Here is a 24214-nt window from a genome sequence, read left to right as displayed (position 1 = left end):
TTTACAATGGGGCAAGGCATGTGTCATGCCAGGGGGTACCTGGTAGATGGGGTTGTTCTGAACATCAGATCTAATAATGGCCATAACTTTCTGCTTTTCCCATAGCCAATAGACGAGGTTTGACTCTGGAGGCGACGTCTGTGTCAGCAGGTATTTAGAGTCTGGAGAGAAAGCCATGCTGACAAACTTTTGAACTTGGAAGTCAAAATTATTCAGGACTTTGCGCTTCCGGCAAGGGATGGATGACAGCTCGTAAATAGTGATGGTAGGTCTTTCCAGCACAGTCTCGGAGATAGCGAGGTATCGCCGATTGGGACTGATGGACAAGGCCAGCATGCCCTGACTCTTGTCTGAGCCTGCAAAAGGAGGCAGAAGGGGGACTGAGGGCAGACAGTGCTTCCACCAAGGTCCAACCAGGCTTAGCAAGGGGCACCAGTGGCAGAGGAGAAACATGTACGAATGTGCAAAGATCAAAGATCAGTCCTTGGCCATCCCTTGGTTTAACTGTATGCAGGCAACTGTGAAAATGACTGGAATGGGTGCCTCACTAGGTCAGTTAGGATGCTAAGGAATCTTTCTGGAGTCAGGACCAGACAGGATGGAAAAGCTGCATACGGCAGGAAGAGCCTGAGCAGTGCATGGCTGTAATAGAGGGTGCAGGACGGTGGGGGAATCCCAAGGATATGGATCGCTGGAGCACAGTGTGGGCGTCAGGGGAGACCAGGGATGGGCCGACAAGGGTGGGATAGGCTCTAATCCTACGGGGCTCCATGCCTTGAGAATCCAGCATCTGGCACTCTACTGTCGAGGCCGGATGCTAACTACTCAGTTCCTCAGTCTGGCAGTTAGGCAGATGCGGAAGTCTATGATGAAGCTTTGTGCTTCCTTGATAAGCAGAGACACTTGCATGCTCCCTTCCCTGTTCCTAGAGTTTAGACGACAGCCGGAAGCGGCCAGCATCTTGCAGCTGTGCAGTAACAGGCAGGAAATGAGAGCTGTGGTGAGAATCAAAGTGCAAACACTTTGTCCAGACACACAGTAGGGCCACAGCGGCCACTCTGCTTTTCTGGGTCTCTTCCTTCGTTAAAAATGATAAAAACAGGATTGATGACTTTTCCACAGGACTGGAGTTAGGTTCCCGGCACCCACATCAGGTGGCTCACAATCACCTGTAACTCCATATACATAATTACAAATAAAAATTAAAAAAAACAATAAAAATAGGGCTAGCAAGACGGCTCAGTGGGTAATAGTGCTTGCTGCTAAGGCTGATGATGGAAATTTGATTCCCAGAACCCACATGGTAGAAGGAAGTAACAAATTCCTATAAGCTATCTTCTGACCTTCATATACATGCCATGGCATGCAGGTGTACAAGCATGAACACACACACACTGAATAAATAAAATAGAATTGAATATATGTATATTATATAGTATACATAGAATATGTATATTATATACATATATATGCATACTATATAATATATACACATACATGTTTATTATACATACATATATAATTATATATACTTTATGGTTGCACTAATATAGACACATATATAATTCAGGCTGGATTTATTATCATTATTGCTGTATTCATTTTGCTCTCACATTAATACAAAGTAAAATCTTCATAGGCCCCAAAGTGTTGTGGGCCCTGGGCATTGTGCACAGGGATGGGTCAGCTGTGGATGTGGGCTCAGATGGGGAAGTTGAGTGAGGTAGGGGAAGATGCACTAGAGGATTGTGTGGGGGTCCCTCTGTGACGGGCTCCCTGCTGCTACTTTCACAAGCTCAGGAGGGACGAGCACGTGGTCCCGCAGCACATCTGCCCAGCACACGGGACTTCTGCAGGAAGGCTGGAGAAACAGCTGTGTCAGAGAAGATCAAGGCTCTGGGTCACTGGGGCACCTGTACAAAGCTCAGACTGCTGCTGGGAGCCAACAGGAGCCACTGGGGACCTTCGTGAAGGGTCAGATGTGCGTTGTGGGAAGATTTCCCTGGAGCTGTGTGGAAGGCAGTCCTGGAGGCAGGGGAGCTGGTCAGCAGGGGATGCATAGGGCTAGAGGTGATGGGAGCACCATGCTATATGAAGGCAGCAGGAACAGTAGACACGGAAAAGGGGGGACAAGGGAAATGTTAATTGGTGGAACCAGCAGACTTCAGTGATTGACTGGGGGGAAGGCATGAGCAACATCGAGGTTTCTGAGCTCTGTTGAGAAGTGGGAAGCTGGGGCTGGAGTACAAGCTGAATAAGTTAGACTCTGTTGACTTTTGCTTAAATTGGCCCTTCTGAGTCACTGAACTTTCATTATGTGTATTTGTTTCTAGATTTTAATAATTTGATTGATTTACATTTAAGTTTTCAATCTATCTTGGGCCCAATATGAGAAAGGATAATTAGAGACACAAGGGTCTGGAGAGATGGCTCTGAGGTTAAGAGTGTCTCCTGCTCTTCCAGAGGACCTGGGTTCGAGTCCCTCTACCTGAGTTTGGAGGCTCAAACTGCCTGTGACTTCAGCTCCAGGGGATCTGATGTATCCTTCCAGCCTCTGCAGGCACATGCACACTCACACAGGCACACACAGTTTTTAAAAGAAGAAAAGAAGTTTGACTCTAAAAGGCTTCCCATTTCTCAAAGATAAAACTGGCTAGCCTAGCATTGACTCCTAACACCACTTGTATATTAAAGTTACATATTTATACACATATTTACCGGGATACTTATGCCTGGACTTCATTGCATTGGTAATAATGTCTTTAACATGAGTCTGAATATCCAGCAAGGAAAGAACATGAGGAAAGAGGAAATAATAAAAAAATGGATTTTGAAAAAAAAATTCTGATCTCTCAAGCCGGGCAGTGGTGGTGCATACCTTTTATCCCAGCACTTAGGAGGCACAGGCAGGCTAATCTCTGTGAGTTTGAGGCTAACCCTGGTCTACAGAGCAAGTGCCAGGACAGGTTCCAAAGCTACACAGAGAAACCCTGTCTTGAAAAAAACAAAAAGCAAAAACAAAAACAAAAGATGGATTTTGGATGTATACTGTGAATTCCATAGTGTGAAAATTTGGGGGCAAAAGGGTGTAGAAGTTGGATAAGATTCTGAAGCTGAGGGCGGAGCTTGGGACTGGAGCAAGGTTGGGAGGGAAATGGCATAGTGAGAAGTTAAAGCTGGGGATGTGTTCGTGTCTGGAGGAGGCAAGGGGACCGTGCTCACTCCTGTGCTTTCTGCGAGGCTGCGCTGGGAAAAGCGTTTTCCCTCTCATTGATACCAGTCTGCGTACTGGAAAGCATGCTAGTCTCTACCACAGCACAGGGCTTGTGGAGGGGCCATGGTTTTACCCATTGGCTCACTTACCAGAGACTTAATACTAGCAGGTGCCTGGTGTAGCCATGTCTTGCGCAAGAACAAGCATGCTGAGATCTGTGTCCTTAAGTGAGTTTTGTGAAGACTGTGGTATGGACTCAAGCAAGATGTCTACAGCATCACTAGGCAACACAATGCTCTGGGACCACTGCAAACACAGTCACTGATGGTAATACTTTCATGTGGCCCACACCCAGACTTCTTGACTGATTTTAGTGTGTCAGACACCTTCAAATTGCTCTCAGTCCAATTCATTCAGTTATCCTTGAAATAGCTCTGTCTCTCCCACAGGAGCAACCCCCATCTCCTTGGTCCCTCTTCTACTAGTTCTTCATCCCCTCCTCATCCCTAAATGGAGGTGGGTCCCAGAGCTAATGGAAGCCTGGGAGTCCAAACCGCCCCTTTCTATTCCAGGTAGTTGCTTCTATGTGCCTCAAGTGTGTCTCCTCACTCAGCTCTTCCTGCCTCTGTGCTTCCATGTCTGTTTGGGAGGAAACCAGTCATGCCTACTCCAAAACAGACCCCGGACTGGCCTCACCATCCACAAGGACTGTCCCCAACCTGCCTTTAGCACCTCATCCCTTTACCTGATGCAGTGCCCTCTCAACAGGGCTCCTGGCTACCCTTGCTTTTCCTTAAATGTCCCCTCTCCCCCAGGCAGAGTAGCTAGAATGAACTTGTGGGAGGGTCAGCTGCATTGCGCTGCTCTGCCCCAGGGCTTCTCATCACACGCCTGTGAAGCGCTGCACCTGCCACTGTTGCCTTGCCTCTTGCTCCCTGCTTCCCCATTCCCTCCGCCCTAGCTGCACTGGCCTCTTTGAGATTCCTCTAACACACTCATCACCCTTCTAGGGTACCGTCCTTTTTACCCTCTCCTTCCTATGTCAGCATGGTCAGCTCCTTGACAACCACCACTCAGCACCAATGGTCATTTACTCAGTAAACCATTTCCTGCCCACCATTTGACATTTCACATTCCCTTGAAGTTCTTCGCTTTCCAGGCCCCTTTCCTTCTCATTAACATCCTTGTTATTGCTCTCCCTGTGTGCCACAGAGGCACTATGAAGACAGATGTGTGTGTGTGTGTGTGTGTGTGTGTGTGTGTGTGTGTGTTAGGAAGTGCCTAGTGAATTTTTGTTGAATGAACAAATGATTATGTCTGAGCCTCATTATTACTTGGTGAGCACAGCAGCTGAACATCAGCTCGATTTAACAGATGAGGACACTAAGCTTATAAAATGGAAAAGCCAGATCAAGCTCATATCTTTCAAATTCATGACCCTTTTCCTTTTCATTTCATGCATACTGATTTAAGATCAGGACACTATGGAACCTGCTCTGGTCTGTATATTTTATACTGGTCCTCCTCTGGCTATAGTCCTTACTGGGAGGTGAAATTCAGGACACCTGAAACTCTGAAATTCCTTTTCCAGATCATGGAATGCTATGCCTGGCTGGTTTTGAGCTTACTGGCAGCATCATCACCAGTCTTGTCCTCCTCTTTCTCTGCCCTTTGCCCAGGCTTGAAGGATGGTCACAGGGCAGCTGCTTACAGGATGGGTGGGAAGAACTTGAACCCTGTGGCTGGGAGGATTCTCATATGTGGAGCTGAGATTCTTGGTAACACAAGATGAAGCTCCAAGAAGAGAAATGGTCAGGGCAGGGTATATGAATATTAACAGAACAACTGAAATTTAAATCTCTGGATACAGAGTGGAAGACGGCTCAGTGGTTAAGAGCACTTGCTGCTCTTCAGGAGACCTGGATTTGATTCCCAGTACCCACATGGCAGCTCACAATCGTCCATAACTCCAATTCCATAGGACTGACACTCTCTACTGACCTCCACAGGCATGATACACATGTAGTACACAGACACAAATGGAGGTAAAACACCCATATACATGAAAAATGTCAACCAACCAACCAACCAACCAATCAATCTCTGGACACACTAAGCAGTGGGTTGGATACAGCTGAAAACAAAACAGTGAAGAAAATGATCAGGAAGCTCGTAGGTGACAGAGAGAGATCAGGAAATGGGAAATCCAGGGAAGAGTTTAAAAAACATGAGGATTCAGTTGAAATGGTCGAAAGTTCCCAAAGGAACTGAAAGCATGGAAGAGACAGGACATCTGGAGAGGCAGTTGTTAAAGTTCTCTGGAATCACTGCAGGATGCTTGAGAGAACCCTTATGTGAATGAGAAATGAGAGTATGACACAGGAAGCGGGGCACACACGCACATGCGCACACTCACTCACAGACAAAGAAGGCATTACGAACATCCAGGGAAAAGACTGTGCACCCACAGAAACAGATCCCAGTTACTAATTCCTTAACTACTATAAGAAAGCAGTGGCCAAAAGAAAACGGAATAAAGCCTGTACCCCAAAATTCTATACCCAGTCAAACTATCTTCTTAAATGAAGATGAAATAAAACATTCTCAAACAGACCAAAACTTGGAGAATTGAGCACATTGTCTCACCACTAAATGTAGATGGAAAAAGATTCTGACTGAACTACATGAATTATAACAAGTAAGAACGAAAGTCTGGTAAACTTGAGAGAAAATATACACAGATGTTGTCTGTATAAAATGATGGTTGGTTTAATGTTATTAAGTCATATACAAAGATCTATATTAAATACAGAAAATATACACTAGGGAATCCACTACCTGTTCATTGAGAGCAAGAGCACAGAAAACTGGGAAAAAGGAATTCATTTAACTCGATATAGGACACTGACATTTGCTCATAGCAAATACCCTTCTTTACAAGGAAATATTAATAGATTCTCTCTCTTTTTTTTTAAAGATTTATTTATTTATTATGTATACAACATTCTGCCTCCATGTATGCCCGCATGCCAGAAGAGGGCACCAGATCTCATTATGGATGGTTGTGAGCCACCATGTGGTTGCTGGGAATTGAACTCAGGACCTCTGGAAGAACAGTGAGTGCTCTTAACCTCTGAGCCATCTCTCCAGCCCCTAGATTCTCTCTCTTATGACCAGAAACATGATGACTAGGAGCATTTTTATTGCTTCTACTCAACTCTCTTTGGAGCTGCTTCCCAGTATAGTGACACAAGATAAAGGAACCATTATTATTGTGATGTGATTGTCTATGCAGTACACCCCACAGAATCTGCATAGAAGTTATTAGAATTAGTGATAGCCCGGCAAATATGCTGGAATAAAAGATAATAAAGTCAACAGATTTCTATTTCTCTCTCTCTCTCTCTCTCTCTCTCTCTCTCTCTCTCTCTCTCTGCCATGCACACTTGTAGAGGTCAGAGGACACCCTGGGGTGTGGGTCTTCCACTCTGTTTGAGGCAGGGTCTCTTTGCTGTTCACTGCTGCGCACGCATGTCAGGCTAGCTGGCCCACAGGCTTCTCCTGTGTCTACTTCCCATCTTTCCACAGAAGCAATGGGATTACAGATGTGTGCTACCACTCCTGGCTTTATGTGGGTTCAAATTTAGGTTCTCATACATGGCTGACAAGTACTTTACCCACTTAGCTATGTCCCCGACCCCTCAACTATATTTAATACAGTTTATTCTTATATAATGTTTCCATTGTGTTTGATAATTTATTTTTTTAGGGGGAGGAGTTGAAACAATTTCTTTGTGTAACAGCTCTGGATGTCCTGAAACTCACTCTATAGACCATTTTGGCCTCAAACTCAGAGATTCTTCTGCTTCTGCCTCCTGAGTGCTGGGATTAAAGGCGCAAACCACTCTTATTTCATTGAAACTAAGAATTATTGCCCGGCAATGGTGGTTCATGCCTTTAATCCCAGTACTTGGGAGGCAGAGACAGGTGGATCTCTGTGAGTTTGAGCTCTCCTAGTCTACAAAGTGAGTTCCAGCACAGCCAGGGCTGTTACACAGAGAAACACTGTCTTGAAAAAACCAAACCAAACCAGCCAACCAACCAAACAAAAACTAAAATTATTCTTCATCCCAAGATACCACAAGGAGAAAAAAAAGCACAGGCTGCAGAAAAGAATTATTTCTAACACATGTATCTGACAAATGATTAGCATACAGAATATATGAAGACTATATGTAGAGAGCTACTCCTCAAACAAAACTGACAAAATAATAGAAAAATGATTAAAAATCATTTAAAAGTTAAAAATCGATAAAAGCCATCTAACATAAATTGAAGCAGGGATAGTCCATAAACATGTGTAAAGATACCCATCTTAATTAGCAATACAGACATAGAAGCTAAAACAAGATCCCTTTTTTGATCACTGGAATCTCTCTCACACACACATAAATTAGCAAGTTGAACAATAGCAAGAGCTGGTGAGGCTGAGGTAATAGGGACCTTTATGCATTGCTAGTAGGAATATAAACCAATATGATCACATTTCTCAGAAATTTTAGTTCTGGCTGTGTGTCCTGAAAAATCTTTGCAGATATATGTGAATGCAAGAATGGTTAATGGTAGTGTGTCTCTAATAGAAACTAACTGCTGTTTACCACAGGGCCCTCAAATCTAGACTGGCCATATAGTAAGCGTGTGTGTGTGTGTGTGTGTGTGTGTGTGTGTGTCTGTAAACCCACATTGGAAGACTATACCACAACAAAACGGACTCAGACACTTATGTCAAGATGCATGACTCACAGAAGCATGAAACCAAACAAGAAATGCTAGCAACAGAACACATAGATTATAATTCCATTTGTCTAAAATGGGAAAACTGTGAAAACAAAAGCATATCTTGTATAGGGTTACACAGATATGTGGTAAATGTAAGACCCAATGTGGCATATGCGTGACCTAAGATTGGCTGGCTAGTGGGAGGGGTGGGGTTGAGAGAAAAGCAATGGAGAAACCTTGGAACTGGCTGATCCTGGGTGCCTGGGTGCACAGGTCTTCGTGTAATAGCAATTCATTAATGATTGTGGTGTTTTATATTTGCACATGAAAGAATAAAAATGGTCAATGCAAAAAAAGTGGGGGAACTGTCATGAATATCATTGACTGGACCAATGTAAACAAAAACAGGAGTCGGGTTCTAAAAAAGATTATTTGTTCCTTAGAACAAAAGAACAAGGCTGGGTGGTGGTGGCACAGGCTTTTAATCCCAGCACTTGAGAGGCAGAGGCAGGCGGATCTCTGTGAGTTCAAGAATAGCCTGGTCTACAAGAGCTAGTTCCAGGACAGGCTCCAAAGCTACAGAGAAACCCTGTCTCGGGGGAAAAAAAAAAAAGAACAAAAGAACAAAGGACGTAGGATAAAATCTCCAGTGTCTCCACCATACAAGGGTTCAGTGAAGATGGTACACTCTTGGACTGTTAGATCCAACAAGCGGTCTGGTGAAGACAAACCCAACTGCAGAGAGTACAAGAAAAACACTGTTTAAAGTAACTCTTCTATCAAGCCACAGCGTAAAAATGTTTTTGAAATTGGTGTTATTTTGCATGTCATGTTGACTACATGTATCAGGTTAACCTATATCCAAACAATGCAAATTGACATTTATTTTGTCTACATTTATAAAACTACATGTACAGCCTAGTTGACAAAAAAAAAAAGACCTTTTTTTTTTTTTTCCCGTGTAGCCCAGGCTGGCCTCCAACTCGTGATTCTCCTGCCTCTGTCTCCTTCAGCAAATCCTACCGACATGCGCCACCACAACTGGCAAAGACCTTCTTAATCGTTGAGTTTATATGGCACTGTGTAGCACATGCCTTTCATATATGTGACAGGATGGGGAGGTTTTTTTTTTTTCTTTTTACCTGGAATGAATTTTTGCCATTTCTGATCCAGATTGTACTTCACACAGTGATTTCCTGAAGGAAATATAATGATCTGTTCATCGAAGAAGAAGATATTGTTGGCCACGTGGGACCGAAGACCAAAAACATGCAGCGCCTGAGCTACCACGGTGGACATGGTACCTGTCAAAGATTACTGCTGAAGATGAAGCAGCAAGTCGGTGAGCGTGGAGAAGCACGTGATATGTCCCCGCCCCGCCCACGGCCCCGCCCCAGTCCTGGACTCGGCCTTTGGCCCGCCCCTTCTGACCCCACCTCACCCCTCCATCGCCCCGCCCCCAGACCGCTCTCCTCGTCGCCCTACGCCCGCGGCTCCTTCCGCTCTTTGCCTTTCTCTCTTGAGCTCTCAGCGACCCCAGGATCTTCGGAGGACCCCAGAGAAACGCCTCACCTCTCTCTTCATGACTCTGGGTTACCAGACCACGCAGAGATCTGTAGGTACTCCTACTAAAGATCCGGCGCAACCCGGGCACGCCCAAACGCCGGAGCCGTTCCTATAGCAACGAGAAACCGGAAGCGAAGCTTTGCACCCGGAAGCGGAAGTCCGGGTCGAAAAGCCAGCGGCTAGTGGAGAAGTTGCTGGCTCTGGTGCTTGCTTCTTCAGGGCACGTGGAGCGGCGGGCGCACCCCGGGAGGCGGGAGGTCGCGAGATGGACACCCCTCCGCTCTCGGACTCGGAGTCGGAGGAGTCCCTGGTCTCAGACCAGGAGGTAGGCGGCAGCGGGGCTCGCGGGGCAGGGCGTGGAACGGGAACTCGAGCTCTTTGGTACTGACGCTCCCGGGTCTGTAGTTGCAGGATGCTTTTTCCCGCGGACTCCTGAAGCCAGGCCTCAATGTTGTGCTCGAGAAGCCGAAGAAGGCGGTGAATGATGTGGTGAGCTCGCTCGCGGGTCGGGGTCTTTGCTGTGCACAGGCGCCGTACTCCTTGGGAAACCGGTTATTTTGAGAAAGATGCACCCTGCGCCTTGACCAGGCGGTTCGGCTTCCTGTGCTGGTGTTTGAGCTTAGGAGTTTGGGCTCGAGAGAGACAAACTCTGGATTCTCATGGGCACTGTATCTGACTTCCCTAGAATGGTCTGAAACAGTGTTTGGCCGAATTCAAACGGGATCTGGAGTGGGTTGAAAGGCTTGACGTGACCCTGGGTCCAGTGCCCGAAGTCAGTGAAAATCAGCCAACACCCGAGAACAAGGACCAGAAGAAAGGTGTTAACCCAGAAGACGACTTCCAGAGGGAAATGAGTTTGTAAGTCTTGTTATGGGTCTTTTGAGATAAGAGAATCACGGGAAGGAGAGCGTAGTATGGCTGCACCCTCAGAGGCACCGAGGAGTTAGCACGAACCTGAGAGTGGAGCTAGGGTTCCTCCTGCTTGAGAGACCAACTCCCTCATCATCATTGAACCAGCACACTGCTTGAGGGAAATTTCAGAATAATTGATTTCAGGTTAGTGTGGGTGCATCCAGTCTTTAGAACAGACTGCCCAGGGAAGGGTGTGAGTGGACTTTCAGTACAGGTTGGGAAAGAGTTCGGTTTGTGTGCTAATGGACCTTTAATAAGCTCATCGTTTTAAACAACTGACTTACTTTTAGAAACATTTCTCCTCAAAAGTCAGTGAAAAGTGAGATGTCTCTTATATATGAAATTGGGAGTTAGTGGAGTTTTATTGCAGTTTTTGTTTGTTTTGTCTTGCTAGTGCCGGTGGGATGTTGATAGTCTAGTCAACTCCTGCGAGGCAGTGCAACCCTTTATTTCACACCGTTCTGCAATCTCAGCTACCGCCAGGCCCAGGCTGCAGTGCTCGCAGTATTACCCCGGCTCCATCAGCTCCAAGTCCCCACCAAGCGGCCCACCGATTATTTTGCAGAAATGGCCAAGTCAGATCAGCAGATGCAAAAGGTAAGAGACAGGCAACTTTTCCTTCTGGAAAGCCAAGGCTTCACCGTGAAGTATATCTACTCACCTGGCTCATTTACTGTGGTCTTTAAAGAGGATTTGTGCTGGCTGTATTCAGTATTTCTGTGTGAGTCTCTGCCTCAGAGGCGTGCCAGTCCCTTAGCTACAATAGGTAGAGAAGAGCTGGAAGAAGTGTGGTCCCTGTAATAAAGAAGACTTGCGTATTTCCTCCCTGGTTGGGTTGGTGGCATGGTGTATAGATACAGCAGTCTTGTAGTTCTGGGCCCACTTTGCCAATGAAAATACTACTGCTTGTAGACAGGTCTTTCTTCTTTGAGTCTCTGTTTTCTAGAAAGTGAGGGGTAGATATATGACTCGGATATAGTGTCGTTTAGAGTTGGGGGACTTGATTGTCACTTAACTTTGGGAGGAAAAAAACTTCCTGATGTCGCATTCAGGATATATTTAATATTTAGATTGTTCCCTTGGCCTCAGTCTTCATCTCAGAGGATTCTAGGTGGTGCCCCAAGAAGCTAACCCCGAGACAAGCCCAGCTTCTCCTGACAGGCATGCTGATGACTACTTACGCTTTCAGTGAAATCTATGTGTTTGATGGGGGCGGCAAGGGTCAGTGTGCAGGAGTTTTGTTATATACCTGGCCTGTTAGAAGAGGGCATTAAAGTTTAGCTTTAATCCGTAAACAGGGCTGGGAGAGACAGGTCTCATGTGACAAGCAGGCGGCTTTGTGTAATAGAACAAGCATGCTGAGGCAGGGCTGCTCTAAAGTTCTGGCTGTGCCCTGACACTTTTGGTGCCTCCATAAAGGCTCAGCTTTGGGGCTGTATTGTCTGTATGTGGAAAACTAGGGAAGTTCCACAGCTTTCAGAGTTACTGGAACCCCAGAGTCCTGGTCCAGTGTGCTCCCTATAGTACCTGACAGCATGCTGTGTTTTAGATTCGACAGAAGCTGCAGACTAAACAGGCTGCCATGGAGAAATCTGAAAAGGCCAAGCAACTTCGAGCACTTAGGAAATACGGGAAGAAGGTAAGAAAGAAGACCTGCACGGATAGAGCAAGGCCAGGAATGCCAGGGGAGGTTGCTGTGGTTCCTGCCCTGTGTGTGTTTGGTCCTGTGGGCTTTACTGGCGAAGTGTGTCTGCTGGTATCCCTGAGCACAGATTCACTTGGCACCATGGGACACTATGGTGCACCCAACACAGTGTGGTAGCTGCAGGTGAGCTGATGGATAGATAACCTTTGGGGTCATGGTTTGGGATGCATGACTGACCTTGTGTCTGTCTTACAGGTACAGACTGAGGTCCTCCAGAAGAGACAGCAGGAGAAAAAACACATGATGAATGCTATCAAGAAATACCAGAAAGGTCAGTGTGTCTGTCTGCTGAGGGTATAGGGAAGCCTGGGTATTGGGTACCTTAGAACTAAAGGAGTATAGTGTAATTTAGTGCTCTGTAGTTATCTTGCTTTTAATCTATGGGGCTTAGGCTTGGGAAATGGTGTGGGGACTGAGTTATGCTCTTTAAGATGTATTTCCTAGGAATACAGTGGTGCTGATGGAAATGCTTCTTCCTTCACAGGCTTCTCTGATAAGCTGGATTTCCTTGAGGGCGATCAGAAGCCTGCTGAACGCAGTACAAAGGCCAGAGCTAAGAGCCAGCAGATGAGTAAAGGGTAAGGGCTTTCAGTTTGTCTTGTGATGGCCAACAGTCAGTCCTGTGATGGAACTCCCCAGGGACGGCCTCCAGAGTAGCGTCCCGATGCTCAAGGGACAGTGAGTTCGATCCCATGGGACGGGCCTGTGGCCTCAGCAGTGTTTGGAGGGGCATCGGTACCTGGATCATTTGAAATGAGCATCAAATGGCTGTTTTACTACAAGACCTTCAGTGATGGTGGGGAGTTCAGCTCAAGAACTCAGATCCAGGTCCAGCCATTCTTTAGGAGGGAGGCTTCAAGCCTTGTAGTTGCTTTGTTTACTGAGGCCATGGTTTGTGCCCCAGGGCTATGAAGACTCGAAGGGGCGGGGCTCACTGTTCCTCTTTTCAGTCTCACTTTCTGCCCTGGTGGACACAGGCCCAGGGTTGATGATTTCCATATATGTCAGGGGATTAATGTGGAAGCACATCTTAAGGTCTGGGCACAGTCTGGGAATGGCTTCCTAATGGGGACTGTCCCACCTGAGCCTAGTGTGAAGGACATGGATATCTGAGCAGGAAAGTGGGAGAGAAGTGTTTCAGGAGGAAAGAACCTGGGTGAGCAGAGGCACAGGGATGGGAGCCAGTGGGTTGCATGTGAGGAGCAGCCCGTGCTTGCTCTCACTAGAAAACACTGTGAGGCCAGGAGCTAGGGAGTCTTCGTCCTGTTGACATTGAGGGTGGGGTAGATACTGGCTTGACTCAGTTATGAGCAGGTCACACTCCCATTTTGAAAAGGTAAGAGGTTGTGTGTGTGTGTGTGTGTGTGCGCGCGCGCGCGTGTTTGTGTGCGTGTGTGCAAATAAACGGCAGTCAGGGGAGTGGAAATATAAGTGATAACACAAAAGCCTCAGTGAGTAACGGTAGTCCCTCAGAAGTGTCATGTGCAGGGAAGAAAAGTGGGGTGAGGGCTGGTTAAGACGTCAGATGAGCAGGGTGCTGGGCAGATAGTAGGAGACACCAATCCTAAGTTGGCATCTCTAGAGCAGCTGGAACAAGCCCAGGAGGGGAGGTGTGGTGCTTTGGCTAGGCTGAATTTGACAGATTTTAAAGTTTGTTACATTTGAATGCTAACTGGATTTGCCCTCCAGAGAAGTGGAGACAGCTAAGGCTGAGCGAGTGGGATTGAGTCTCCAGTGGAGACTGGAGGCTGGGTGGTGTTTATAGATCCTTTTCTAGGTTTTCTCTCTTAGTTCTTCTTCTCTGGGTGGTTTGTAGAGTGAACGTAAGGCCAAGAAGAGACCTGCAACAGTGGTGCCTAAGATCTTTGCAGAAAGGGGCCTGTGTCTGTCAGTGGGCCATAAGGCTCGTCAGGGTTATAGTGCAGTAATCTGTGGGGCCCCCTTTTCCAGGCCCAGTGCCAAACGACGGTACAAAAACCAGAAGTTTGGTTTTGGTGGAAAGAAGAAAGGTTCCAAATGGAACACTCGTGAAAGCTACGACGATGTCTCCAGCTTCCGAGCAAAGGTGGCTCACGGCAAGGGCCCCAGGAAGCCTGGGAAAAAAGGGGCAAATGTAAGTGAGGGGTCCAGGTGGGGGCCTAGTCAGTCTGTTTCCACCCCCAAATCTGCTCCTCTTGGTTCCTTCTCATCCTGGCACAGAAGGGCAAGTAGTGTGTTAACTACCTTCGATTTTTTTTTGTTTGTTTTGTCTGTGCAGAAGCGCCCAGGAAAACGAACAAGACAGAAAATGAAGAGCAAAGCCCGCTGAGCAGCATCGTTTTAAAGAACCAAGAAAAAGGGCGGATGTACAGACTTCAAAACACTCAGAGCTTTGGTCTTTTTTTTTTTTTTTTGTAGAAAAATTTTTTTAATAAATTAAACTTATGAAAGATACTTTTGGGTCAAAAACAGAGATAAAAGATTGAGATGTTTACATATTAAATAATATTGCTGACTATTAGTCCTGCCTTTCTTTGGTAGCTGCATGCTGAGCCTATACCTTACTTTTTCCTCACCCTTCCAGATGGTCCTGCCACAGCCAGTCCCTGGAGAGGAAGTGTAGCGTGATTAGACGGCCAATGGCGTAGCTGCTGGCTTTTCCTCAGTTCATTCAGCTTGAGTTTCTTCACTTGTCTAATTTTCCTTCTTTTGTCCTTAGTTTTTCTGGATGCTCTGCCATGTTATCCACCTTGCAGTTTTCCTGTGACAGCCCAGGTCTGCCCTAAACCATCTCCTGGTCTCTGTTTTAGCAAACCCAGGCTACTCACATTATTTCTTATACCTGCTATTTCCTGTCTTTGTGCCTTTTGTTGAGTTCCATTTTTTTCAGTATCTGTTTAAGAAAAGAGCTAAATTGTATACCTCCCATTTCTGAAACTGCTTTTAGTTTGACAGACATGAATTGTTGCTTAAGATGGTGAGGGCCCTACCCCTTTATCTATCTATCTATCTATCTATCTATCTATCTATCTATCTATCTATCTATCTATCTATCTACCTACCTACCTACCTACCTACCTACCTACCTACCTACCTACCTACCTACCTACCTACCTATATTTTGAGAAAGGGCCTTTCTACATTCCCCTGGCTGTCCTGGAACTCACTGTGTAGACCAGGCTGTCCTCAAACTCAAGAGATTCGCCTGCCTCTGCCTCCCTATTCTGGGTTTAAAGGTGTGCACCACCACACTTGGCAGGTTCAGATTTTTCCATTTTAGAAAGTTCTGCGTGGTGATCTCCTCTCCCTGCCATTCCATCATCCCTGGAACTTTCCGCAGTTGCAGTGTCCGAGTGCTCCCGGGATGGGAAGGGTAAGTTTTGAGAATATTTTCTACTGTCTTCTTCATCCTCTTTAAACTATCCCCTTGTACATTTGGCTCCAATTTTCTCGTTTTGAGAGGTTTCATATAACCCAAGCTGGCTTCCAGCTGATTCTTCCTCCCTTTACCTCCCAAGTGCTGGGATCACAGGCCTGCGCTGTCATTCCCCCGCCCAAATCTGTTACTTCAGTATTTATGGCTATAGTGTATGTGTGTACAGTGTGTTGATGAAGTCAAGGAAATTAATGTTTCTATCTCATTCTCACTGCATTGTGTCCAGAGCTTCCCACTGGCTCCTAAAATAACACGACTGTGGATTAGTCAACCCCGCTGTGCTGTATATACACTTGCTTTTTTTTTTTTTTTTTTTTTTTTGTTTTTGTTTTTCGAGACAGGGTTTCTCTGTAGCTTTGGAACCTGTCCTGGAACTAGCTCTTGTAGATCAGGCTGGCCTTGAACTCTCAGAGATCCACCTACCTCTGCCTCCCATTATTTGTTGGAGCCTGCTCGTTCATTCCTGGCCGCTTAGACCTGAAATAATCACTCAGAAACTATATTATTTGCAATACTGTTTGGCCAATAGCTTAAGCGTGTTTTTAGCTAGCTAGCTCTTATATCCTAAACTAAGCCATCTCCATTAATCTGTGCATCACCACAAGGTCCTGGCCTACTGGTTCTGCGGGCTCTGGTGGAGGCCTCCATCTCCTGTGACGCTTACTCCCTGACTCTGCCCACTCTCCCTCTCTAATCTCTATTTAAGTGCTGGGATTAAAGACACCTATAGCCCTCTCTGCCCTGTCTCCCTTTTACATGCAAACAATTACTCACCTCACAATTAAGTTAGACTTCTAATACAGGCCATTCTATATCCAGTAGTCCTTAAGTAGACCCTTGCTTAGGATTATTCTGCTGGGGTTGTTTAGAAATCTACCTTGTTGCTTTATCCAAAAGAATTTATTTAGCTCAGCTTTGGAGGCTGTAGGTTCAAGATGGTACAGCAGTTCCATCCACTCAGACTGATGAAGGCTACATGGCATGGTGATGATGGGAGGGTTTATAGGAAGACAGGTTGTGGGGCCATCGTTGTTCTTTGACTTTGTAAGAACTTTGTGACAATGAGTACCAATTCCGCCAGTGTCAATGCCTCTAGGAGCTAATACCTTACTCTAGGACTCTTAAAAGACTTGCCACCGTGTCATTCCACCACCCTGAGGACCACATGCCTTCAGCACATGAACCCTTGGTCACAGATTGTGTCCAGACACAGCAGGCAGATTCCCTTAATGTTTGATGAGTTGGTCCAGCTGGAGCTGCTGAGATGTGGCGTGTGGGTGCTTGGGCCTTCGGGTGCTGGTCCTCACTCTGTGTTAAGAGGGCAGTGACCAGCTTGTCTGCTCTCTCTCTGGCTCTGAACCCATGCTTTATTTTTTTCAAGAAAGCAAAAATTGAAACCACATATATTATTAAGCGGAAACTGCATGTTTTCTTATGGCATACTGGTGCACACATGGGACAGTTCTGGTTTTGTATGTGGGTGAATTTCTAGAACCAAACAAGTAGTTTTGCTGATTTCAGCTAAAAATTCTGATCACGCAGGTGTGTTGTCAGAGGCCTGAGATTAGAGTTGGCAGTGCCGGTGAGGTCCAGCGGTAGAACACCTAGTTGTTCCAGTGGGGGCCTCGGAAGCAGCAGCTTTTGAGTTCTGTGTGGAGCATCCTGAGATAGTTTGCAGTAGCAAGTTGTGAATGATGCACCCTTTAAAAAGATTTGGAAATGATTTGTCTCCTTTAATATTGAGCAGAGGCAAGCGGAGTCCGTTTTACTAGCTCAGCCTTCTGTAGGACTTCTGTCATGTCCTCTGTCGTTCCAGCCCTCAGAGTGACCAGCGTGCACAGCAGGATCCATATTGCTGGAAGTGTAAATGTCATTTTCATCGAAAGCGAGCTAGTTCCCAAGGCAGCGTATTTGTGCTCTGCACAGCTGCAGTGTGCATGGATTTCAGTTATGAACGTGTCAGCAGCTTATCAACGCTTCACACTTGCATCCCTGAAGTGTTGCTGGGAGTGATTTCGTAAAGTGGGAACCGCTTGCCAGTCCTTCAGTCCACAGGATCACTACCTAAGTGACTCAGTCTGGTGCTGTCAGCAACTTTTCAGTCTACCTGTGGTCGGCCCTTGTGTCTGTTAACTCATTTAAAAAAGACACACATGGACAGCACAGTGTGTAGTTCTGTTGCCTCCTGGTCCCCAGTCATGAACTCACATGTAATTTAAGTCTTGAGGAGAACTGACCCGCAAAGAGAAAAGTGTGCACAGAAATGAAAATTGTAAGACAGGTCTACCCCTCGGAAAGCAGCAGTGTTACCGCAGAAACGGCTGACGTGCGATGTTATTACTAGACGTTCCAGACACAAGACATCCACTCTGAGACACGCCGGCAGAAAACTTAGTGATGTGAACATGATGATGTCCAAAGGAAGTGACAGTGGCAGCAGACTTAAGGACCCTCCAGAAGTCACAGCATTGAAAGCACGAATGGTTAAGATGTTGGAAGGGAATCCAGACTTGGGAGGGAGGAAGACAATTTGCCAAGGCAGAGAAAAGCAGCAGTGGGCCATGAGATGGCTCAGTGGTTAAAGGTGCTTGCTGCCAAGCCTGATGCCTTGGATTCAGTTCCAGGGACCCACGTGGTAGAAGGGCAGAACTCCTCCAAGTTGTCCCCTGACTTCCACATGTGTGGGCACACACATGCACAATATACAATGTAATTTTGGAAAAAGATGCTTCATGGGAGAGTGTCCGCTTATCCCCTGCTAGGTCCTGGGTTCAGTTCACAAAGAAAAGCTTATTCAGTGTCACAGATGATGTAACAAGACAGACACCTTTTCTCTTTACAGAGATGAACATTTGGATCATAGTGTGCTATTTTACATTACCGCTTACTAAACAAACAATCCTACAAAATTTTTCCTGCATTGTTGCAAATTAGGTCAGTACGATAAATAACCAGACCAGCTCAAGAATGACAGTTATACTTTAATGGCTAAAAAGGAGAAACTCATGCTACAAGAGTGGGAGGTCCGACGTCCTATCTGTCTGGTGGGTACTGCACAGAGAGCGCACGCACCTGGTTCCTCCCAGTTTTTCTACCTGGGCCCCAGGTAGCCAAACTCTAAGTAGATGTGATTGGTTGATAAGAGTTTCCCCATCATCTCCCCTTTTTGTCTAAACAAGATCCATCCAAACCCAATACAACTATATACAATAGGAACAGATACCAAATATAAAATTACAAACAATATTAAGCAAGGAAAGTGTGTAACAAAAGTTTTACTAAACATTCTATTTCAAGGAGTCTAACTATTGCATTGAAATTAAGCTTGGCTAAATCATGAGGAAGTAACTACAATTATCTAATCTTCAACTCCATCAAAGATCTGAGAAGGGAAGCAATATTACTTGAGTAAACAGGAAGTGCAATCGAGAAACTTTTAAATTGTGCAACAAATGACAGACAACTGACCACCTGGGCAGTCACCAAAGTCTCATTTGTAATGTTGAAGCAACCAACTTTGGCTAAGGCCTAATGTAACTGACATACCATTTTCAAAGACAAGAAACTTCAAAACTATCTCACCCTATCTTGGCAGGATATGACAGTCCTGTTTTATCCATTTACGGATACTCTATCTCAGTGGTTGAGGTATGGGCATTTCTTTGCCCAAAGGCCAGTTCTGCCAAGAAGAAAGGCTCCAGGTGGAGTCTTTGGTGCTCAACATTCTCTCAGGAATAGATCAGTGTTGCCAGGAGCGATTGTGTCTCACTACCATGGAACTCTGAGATTAAAGGCCATTTTCTACAGAACTATGGTGACTCTATGGAGAGGAACAGATATCCAGGAACAATGATCACATTTAGAGTTTAACCTTAGGACGAAACTACTCAGTGGGCTGGAGAGATGGCTCAGCAGTTAAGAGCACTGGCTGCTCTTCCAGAGGACCTGGGTTCAATTCCCAGCACCCACATGGAGGCTCACGATTTTCGTTTTATGGATTTGATGACTTCTGGCCTCTGCAGGTACCAGGCACACATATGGTGCAATACATCCATACAATCAGAACACCCATATACATAATTTAAAAAATATCAGACTCATTTTATATCATAAATTAAGATTTGTTTCTGTGGGGGCTGGAGAAATAGCTCAGCGGTTAAGAGCACTGACTGCTCTTCAAGAGGACCCGGGTTCAATTCCCAGCACACACATGGCAGCTCACAACTGTCTGAAAATCCAGTTCCAGGGGACCTGACACCATCACACCAATGCACATAAAATAAAAAAGATAAGTAAATCATTAAAAAAAAATTTGTTTCTGTGCCTCAACTTTACTATTTAGGCACCGAAGAGATTGGGGTGCTTTGCAAATAGAAGACTGAATGCCCAACAGGACCTTTCAGTGTTTTTAGTACAAGATGTTAGAAGTCATTGGATCTGAAATTTGTACACATGAACTGATTTTCCAGCCACATAAATGATAACCTGGCTAGCCTAATCTCGATAACCCCGCAAACATGCCAAATGATTTCAGATCCTGCTGAGCTGACGGTATTAACATCAAGGTGAAAAAAGTTTTCAGAAGCATTTTTTGAGGTTTCTGGAAGAAATCATTTACTATTTCTTCTTTTCAATCAAGTCAAAGGAAAAGCTACAATGACAGGCATATTTCAAAGTTCAGCAATTTTCACCTGTCTCTAAGCTTTCCATGTAGTTCTGTAGGTAAAAATGTAAAACTGTTTGTCATATAGTTGAGATTTACAACATCACATAGGAAGAATCTGGAAATACTGATGGTGTTTTCCTCTGCTTTCTGATGCATTTGTCATGGCGGTGGGAATATCAGAGTTTTCTATTATTTTCTATTATTATTTTTTCAGTGAGGACAAAGTTATTTGGTTTGAATTTTACTGTGCTGCCCCATAGATTATTTCAGTGTTTTTCTCTTGGCAAAGGAGACAGACAGGCAAAAGGGCATCATATTTTCCATACAAATTTGCTGATAGTGCAAAGATCAATAGCCTTTTTGGTGCTCTGAAAATCTAATGTCTCCATCCTGAAAAGTCGCCATTACTTCTAGGGTCTTCAGAGCAGCAGAACTTTGTTCTCAGCATTTCCTGGAGCCAAGGCATTTCTGAACATCAGGACTACCTTGTCCTACCCGCTTTCCAATTGTCTACATTGAAAACCACACCTGTTGGTACCCTCTAGCTGCTGGCACCCTAGCGAGCAAGCTCCAGGAGGCGGGGAGCTGCATCTCGATCCTAGGACAACATCCAACGCACACTCGGGATTTGGCATGTTTGTTGAGTGAAATTGTTGAAGGAGTCACACAGAAAGCAGACACAAATTTTACAGAAATGATCCTGTTGCGATAAACATAACCAATACATTTTAAGCAAACATCATAAGGAAGCACGCTGAGATGCCCACTCAGCGTGGCTCTCCATGTCTGCATATTGAAGTTGGGGGTACTCTTCCTGAACAGGATTTCCCATCCATGTTGAGGCTCCTCAAGCTTCTGTCCCCAACCATCTTTCTGGAACCAGCTGAGACACATCTTACAGGTCCACAGCCCCTGGATCTAATGTTTTGGGGAGTGTAACGTCTTCGATTGTCACCAGTGTCACTTGACATTGTTCACAGGTTTATAGTGAACAGGCGTGGGATGCTTCCGACCTCTTTCAGTTTGGACAAACAGTCTATTATCTGCAGAGTCCAAAAGGGTCTGAAGGAAGGCTGGCCCAGCAGCCAGCCACACCAGTCCTTTCTGTCACACAGGGTAAGCCTGCCACCCGTGTCTAGGAAGGTGAAGGATGTGACATGTCCATGTGTAGTCTTTCCAGCCAGGGAACCAGGGCTTGAAGAGAAAGGAGAAAGTGCTGTGTTAAATTACTTGTACTTTCTATTGTTTTGCTAAGTTGCCTGGTTGCTTATCTTGGATTTCTATCCACCCTCATCCCACCTACAACTCTCCCTCCTCTACAGCCCTTTTGTTAGTTACAAAGATCACTGACCAAGCTTCACTCAGGCTATCCTGACCTCTTCAACTAGTCCATACTTTGGATTTTGAGGTTCACCTCTGCCATGTCTAATGCTGGCAAAACGCCCGCTAAGTCGCTTACTCTCCTGCTTGTTGTAAAAGCAACACTTTTTCAGCCTTTTATCATTGCCACAGCTCCACGCAGTATCTCAGAGCCTGTGCCTGAGGCGAGCTGTGCAGTGAATGAGAAGGCCAGATCCTGGGGCTTTCTGGCGATTGTGAGAACTGGAGAAGCTTAGCATTGTGGCTCTCGGGTTAGAACTTAACTCCCCGCCCTCTGGAAGACTTAGACAAGGTACCCACTCAGCACCTCTTGAGTGGCACATGATTGATTATAGTGCTGGGCACTAGGGAACAAAGTTAAGTCAACCTTCCAGGGCACAGAAGTCTAGAACAGTACTGTTCAGTACAGAGCTTGCTGGGCATGTGACTACTTGATTTTCAAGATTAAAAACAGTGCAGTGCCTGGGTCTAGGAAGATAGCTCAGTTTGCAAAGTGCTCGCTTTGCAAGCATGAGGACCTGAGTTTGATCACCAAAACCCACATTTTAAGAGCCAGGCATGAGTATACACTTGTGATCCCAGTGGTTGGGAAATGGGGATGGGCATATCCCTGGGGATTACTAGCCAGCAGTCTAGCCTATTTGGTGAGCTCCAGGCCAGTGAGATACTCTATTCTCTCACGAAAGGTGAACAGAGTCTGAGGAATGATACTTAAGGATGTCCTGTGGTCTTCAAAAGAATACACACATACATGTACCCCATATATAAATTTGCATGCATGTACACACACACACACACAATCTCTCTCCCACTCTCTTTGTCTCTTTCTCTCCGGTTCTTAGTCACACCAGCTACGTTCCAAGTGTTCATTTGTCACATGTGGCTAATGGCTACAGCACAGATACATAACATTGTAACCATGAAGGAATGTTCTCTTGGGTCAGAGTTTTTTGGCTAAGTTATTTGAACACAAAACACATATCTGTAATACCTTTAATATGCCCGGCACTGTGGGAAACCGTGCTTGGCTAAGTGTTTGCTAACTGACTCACACCTGTGGAACTTTTTCGTTAATGTCATTATATAAACCTTTACATCATCCAGACATGCTAATGACATCACACCGGGTTGGGCTATACTACCTGATTTTTCATAGTGTTCTGAGGTGAACAGGAAAATGGCCTTCATTTCTAAAAGAAGCCACTTTTTTGGGGGACACCTAACAAGAATGTGTGTGCCCTGAAAGCTGACTTTCCTCATCGTTGGTCCACTTGGATTATAATAGCCAGACCTGCTCTAGACAGCTTCAATGCTGGGTTGGGAGGAAGCTTGGAGGGAGAGAGTGGTCAGAAGCAGAGTGATGGCTCAGTGAAAGCGTGTGTTGTTCTTGGAGAAGAACTGGGTTCAGTTCCCAGTGCCCCACACGGCAGTTTGTAACTGTAACCTGTAACTCCAATTCCAGAGGAACGGGTACATTCTTCTGACCTCTGTGAGCACAGGCATGCACGTGGTACACATACGTACATTGCAGGCTAAACACTCATATGCATAAAAGAAATCTTAAAAAAAAAGAAAGGAAGTGGTCAGAGGCTCTGGAGCTTCTGTCCCTCCAAGCTCTGCATTCTTAGGTGTCCCAGGTCCCCTAATGTAGACTCAGCTAGCTAAGAGAGCTTTGTGACACTATGTAACTGACTTCTGTTTGCCCGGAGCCTTTCCAGGCCACCAGTGCATTTCAAAGCCCTTTATTCCTTAGGACTCATAGTTTGGATACTATGAACTGGAAAATACTGGAGTTGTGACACGCCTAGTGTCCTTAAGAGGGCTGGCTTCTCTAGAACTCTCTGGGTTCCTGCTTCGTTACTAGGATCAGATGCCAAGGCCCAGCCAACAAACAAAACAACTTGAAAATGCAAGATGAAGTAACAAGCCATTGGCATTAGGACAAACTATTACCCAGGTAGTAACCTAAGAAGGAATGCGTATGTCTATATGTATGTCCATTTCTGGTACCCTGCTGTGTAGTACTTGTCTGTTTGCACCAATGCGACATCATAATCATCATAGTATTTAAATTGCAGTTTGGAGGATTATCTGTTATATCTCGTAGGGAAGAATTTCCTTTGTGAGAATTTTGACTATTTTTTTTAATACTTTGTATTTCTGTGTAAATTATTAATGAATTATTCAAGTTCTGCTAAGATCTGTTGGGATCATTGAGGTCCTCATTCAGGGTCATCTTCCTGGGACTTGTGGCACACGTCTGTAGTCCTAGCACTTGGGAGGTGAGAGGATTAGGAGTTCAAGGTCATCCTTGGCTACCTAGTGAGTTTGAGGGGAGCCTGGGACATTGTAGGTAGGACAGGACCCAGTACCTGCCTCTAGACTTCACCTTCCCCTCTTTGGGATGGAGGCTGCTGATAGGCCCTCCCCTCAGAATCTTGATGAAAGCACAATGGGGGCCCCTCCCTTTGTGACAGGAGCTATTTCCTGAGGGCAGGAGGTCTCTGGTCTGATTCTCAAGTCTGGAGTGAGGAAAAACAGGCTAGCAGACTCTGAGAGGACTCAGACCAAAACAGA

General features: G+C 45.6%; 2 protein-coding genes across 8 annotated transcripts in view; one reads left to right on the top strand and one right to left on the bottom strand.

Moving 5' to 3' along the window:
• The window catches only part of Cfap57 (cilia and flagella associated protein 57), a 73314-nt gene extending 63635 nt beyond the window's left edge, over positions 1-9679 (bottom strand). For 3 of the 7 annotated variants that reach the window (XM_087904668.1, XM_087904671.1, XM_087904673.1), the window contains exons 1-3: positions 9566-9673; positions 9136-9313; positions 40-356 (exon numbers count right to left, since the gene is read on the bottom strand). In XM_087904668.1, the coding sequence (XP_087760794.1) occupies positions 40-356; positions 9136-9292 (474 nt within the window). In that variant the 5' untranslated portion in view covers positions 9293-9313; positions 9566-9673. Of the gene's footprint in view, positions 1-39; positions 357-9135; positions 9314-9565 lie in introns of all 7 variants that reach the window. The other 4 variants (XM_087904669.1, XM_087904670.1, XM_087904672.1 and 1 more) reach the window with 4 other exon arrangements.
• Ebna1bp2 (EBNA1 binding protein 2) lies at positions 9663-14676 on the top strand. Its single transcript, XM_048450468.3, has 9 exons — positions 9663-9884; positions 9965-10048; positions 10245-10417; positions 10945-11068; positions 12021-12110; positions 12372-12447; positions 12661-12754; positions 14127-14289; positions 14434-14676. The coding sequence occupies exons 1-9, from the start codon at positions 9825-9827 to the stop codon at positions 14482-14484; spliced, it is 915 nt and encodes a 304-aa protein (XP_048306425.2). The 5' UTR covers positions 9663-9824; the 3' UTR covers positions 14485-14676.
• The last annotated feature ends 9538 nt before the right edge of the window (positions 14677-24214 follow it).

This window comes from Myodes glareolus, chromosome 3 (genome assembly GCF_982192425.1).
Source record: "Myodes glareolus chromosome 3, mMyoGla1.1, whole genome shotgun sequence".
Classification (NCBI taxonomy): Eukaryota; Metazoa; Chordata; class Mammalia; order Rodentia; family Cricetidae; genus Myodes; species Myodes glareolus.
Note: the sequence above shows the minus strand (reverse complement) of the source record. Positions and strands in the feature narration are given on the sequence as shown.

What these genes read in the sequence shown, in the direction of transcription:
- Ebna1bp2 (XM_048450468.3), top strand. Translation starts at nt 9,825, where the DNA reads ATGGACACCCCTCCGCTCTCGGACTCGGAGTCGGAGGAGTCCCTGGTC. An exon ending in CCCTGGTCTCAGACCAGGAG is followed by an intron (nt 9,885 to 9,964) that starts GTAGGCGGCAGC and finishes CCGGGTCTGTAG; the next exon opens with TTGCAGGATGCTTTTTCCCG. An exon ending in AGAAGGCGGTGAATGATGTG is followed by an intron (nt 10,049 to 10,244) that starts GTGAGCTCGCTC and finishes TGACTTCCCTAG; the next exon opens with AATGGTCTGAAACAGTGTTT.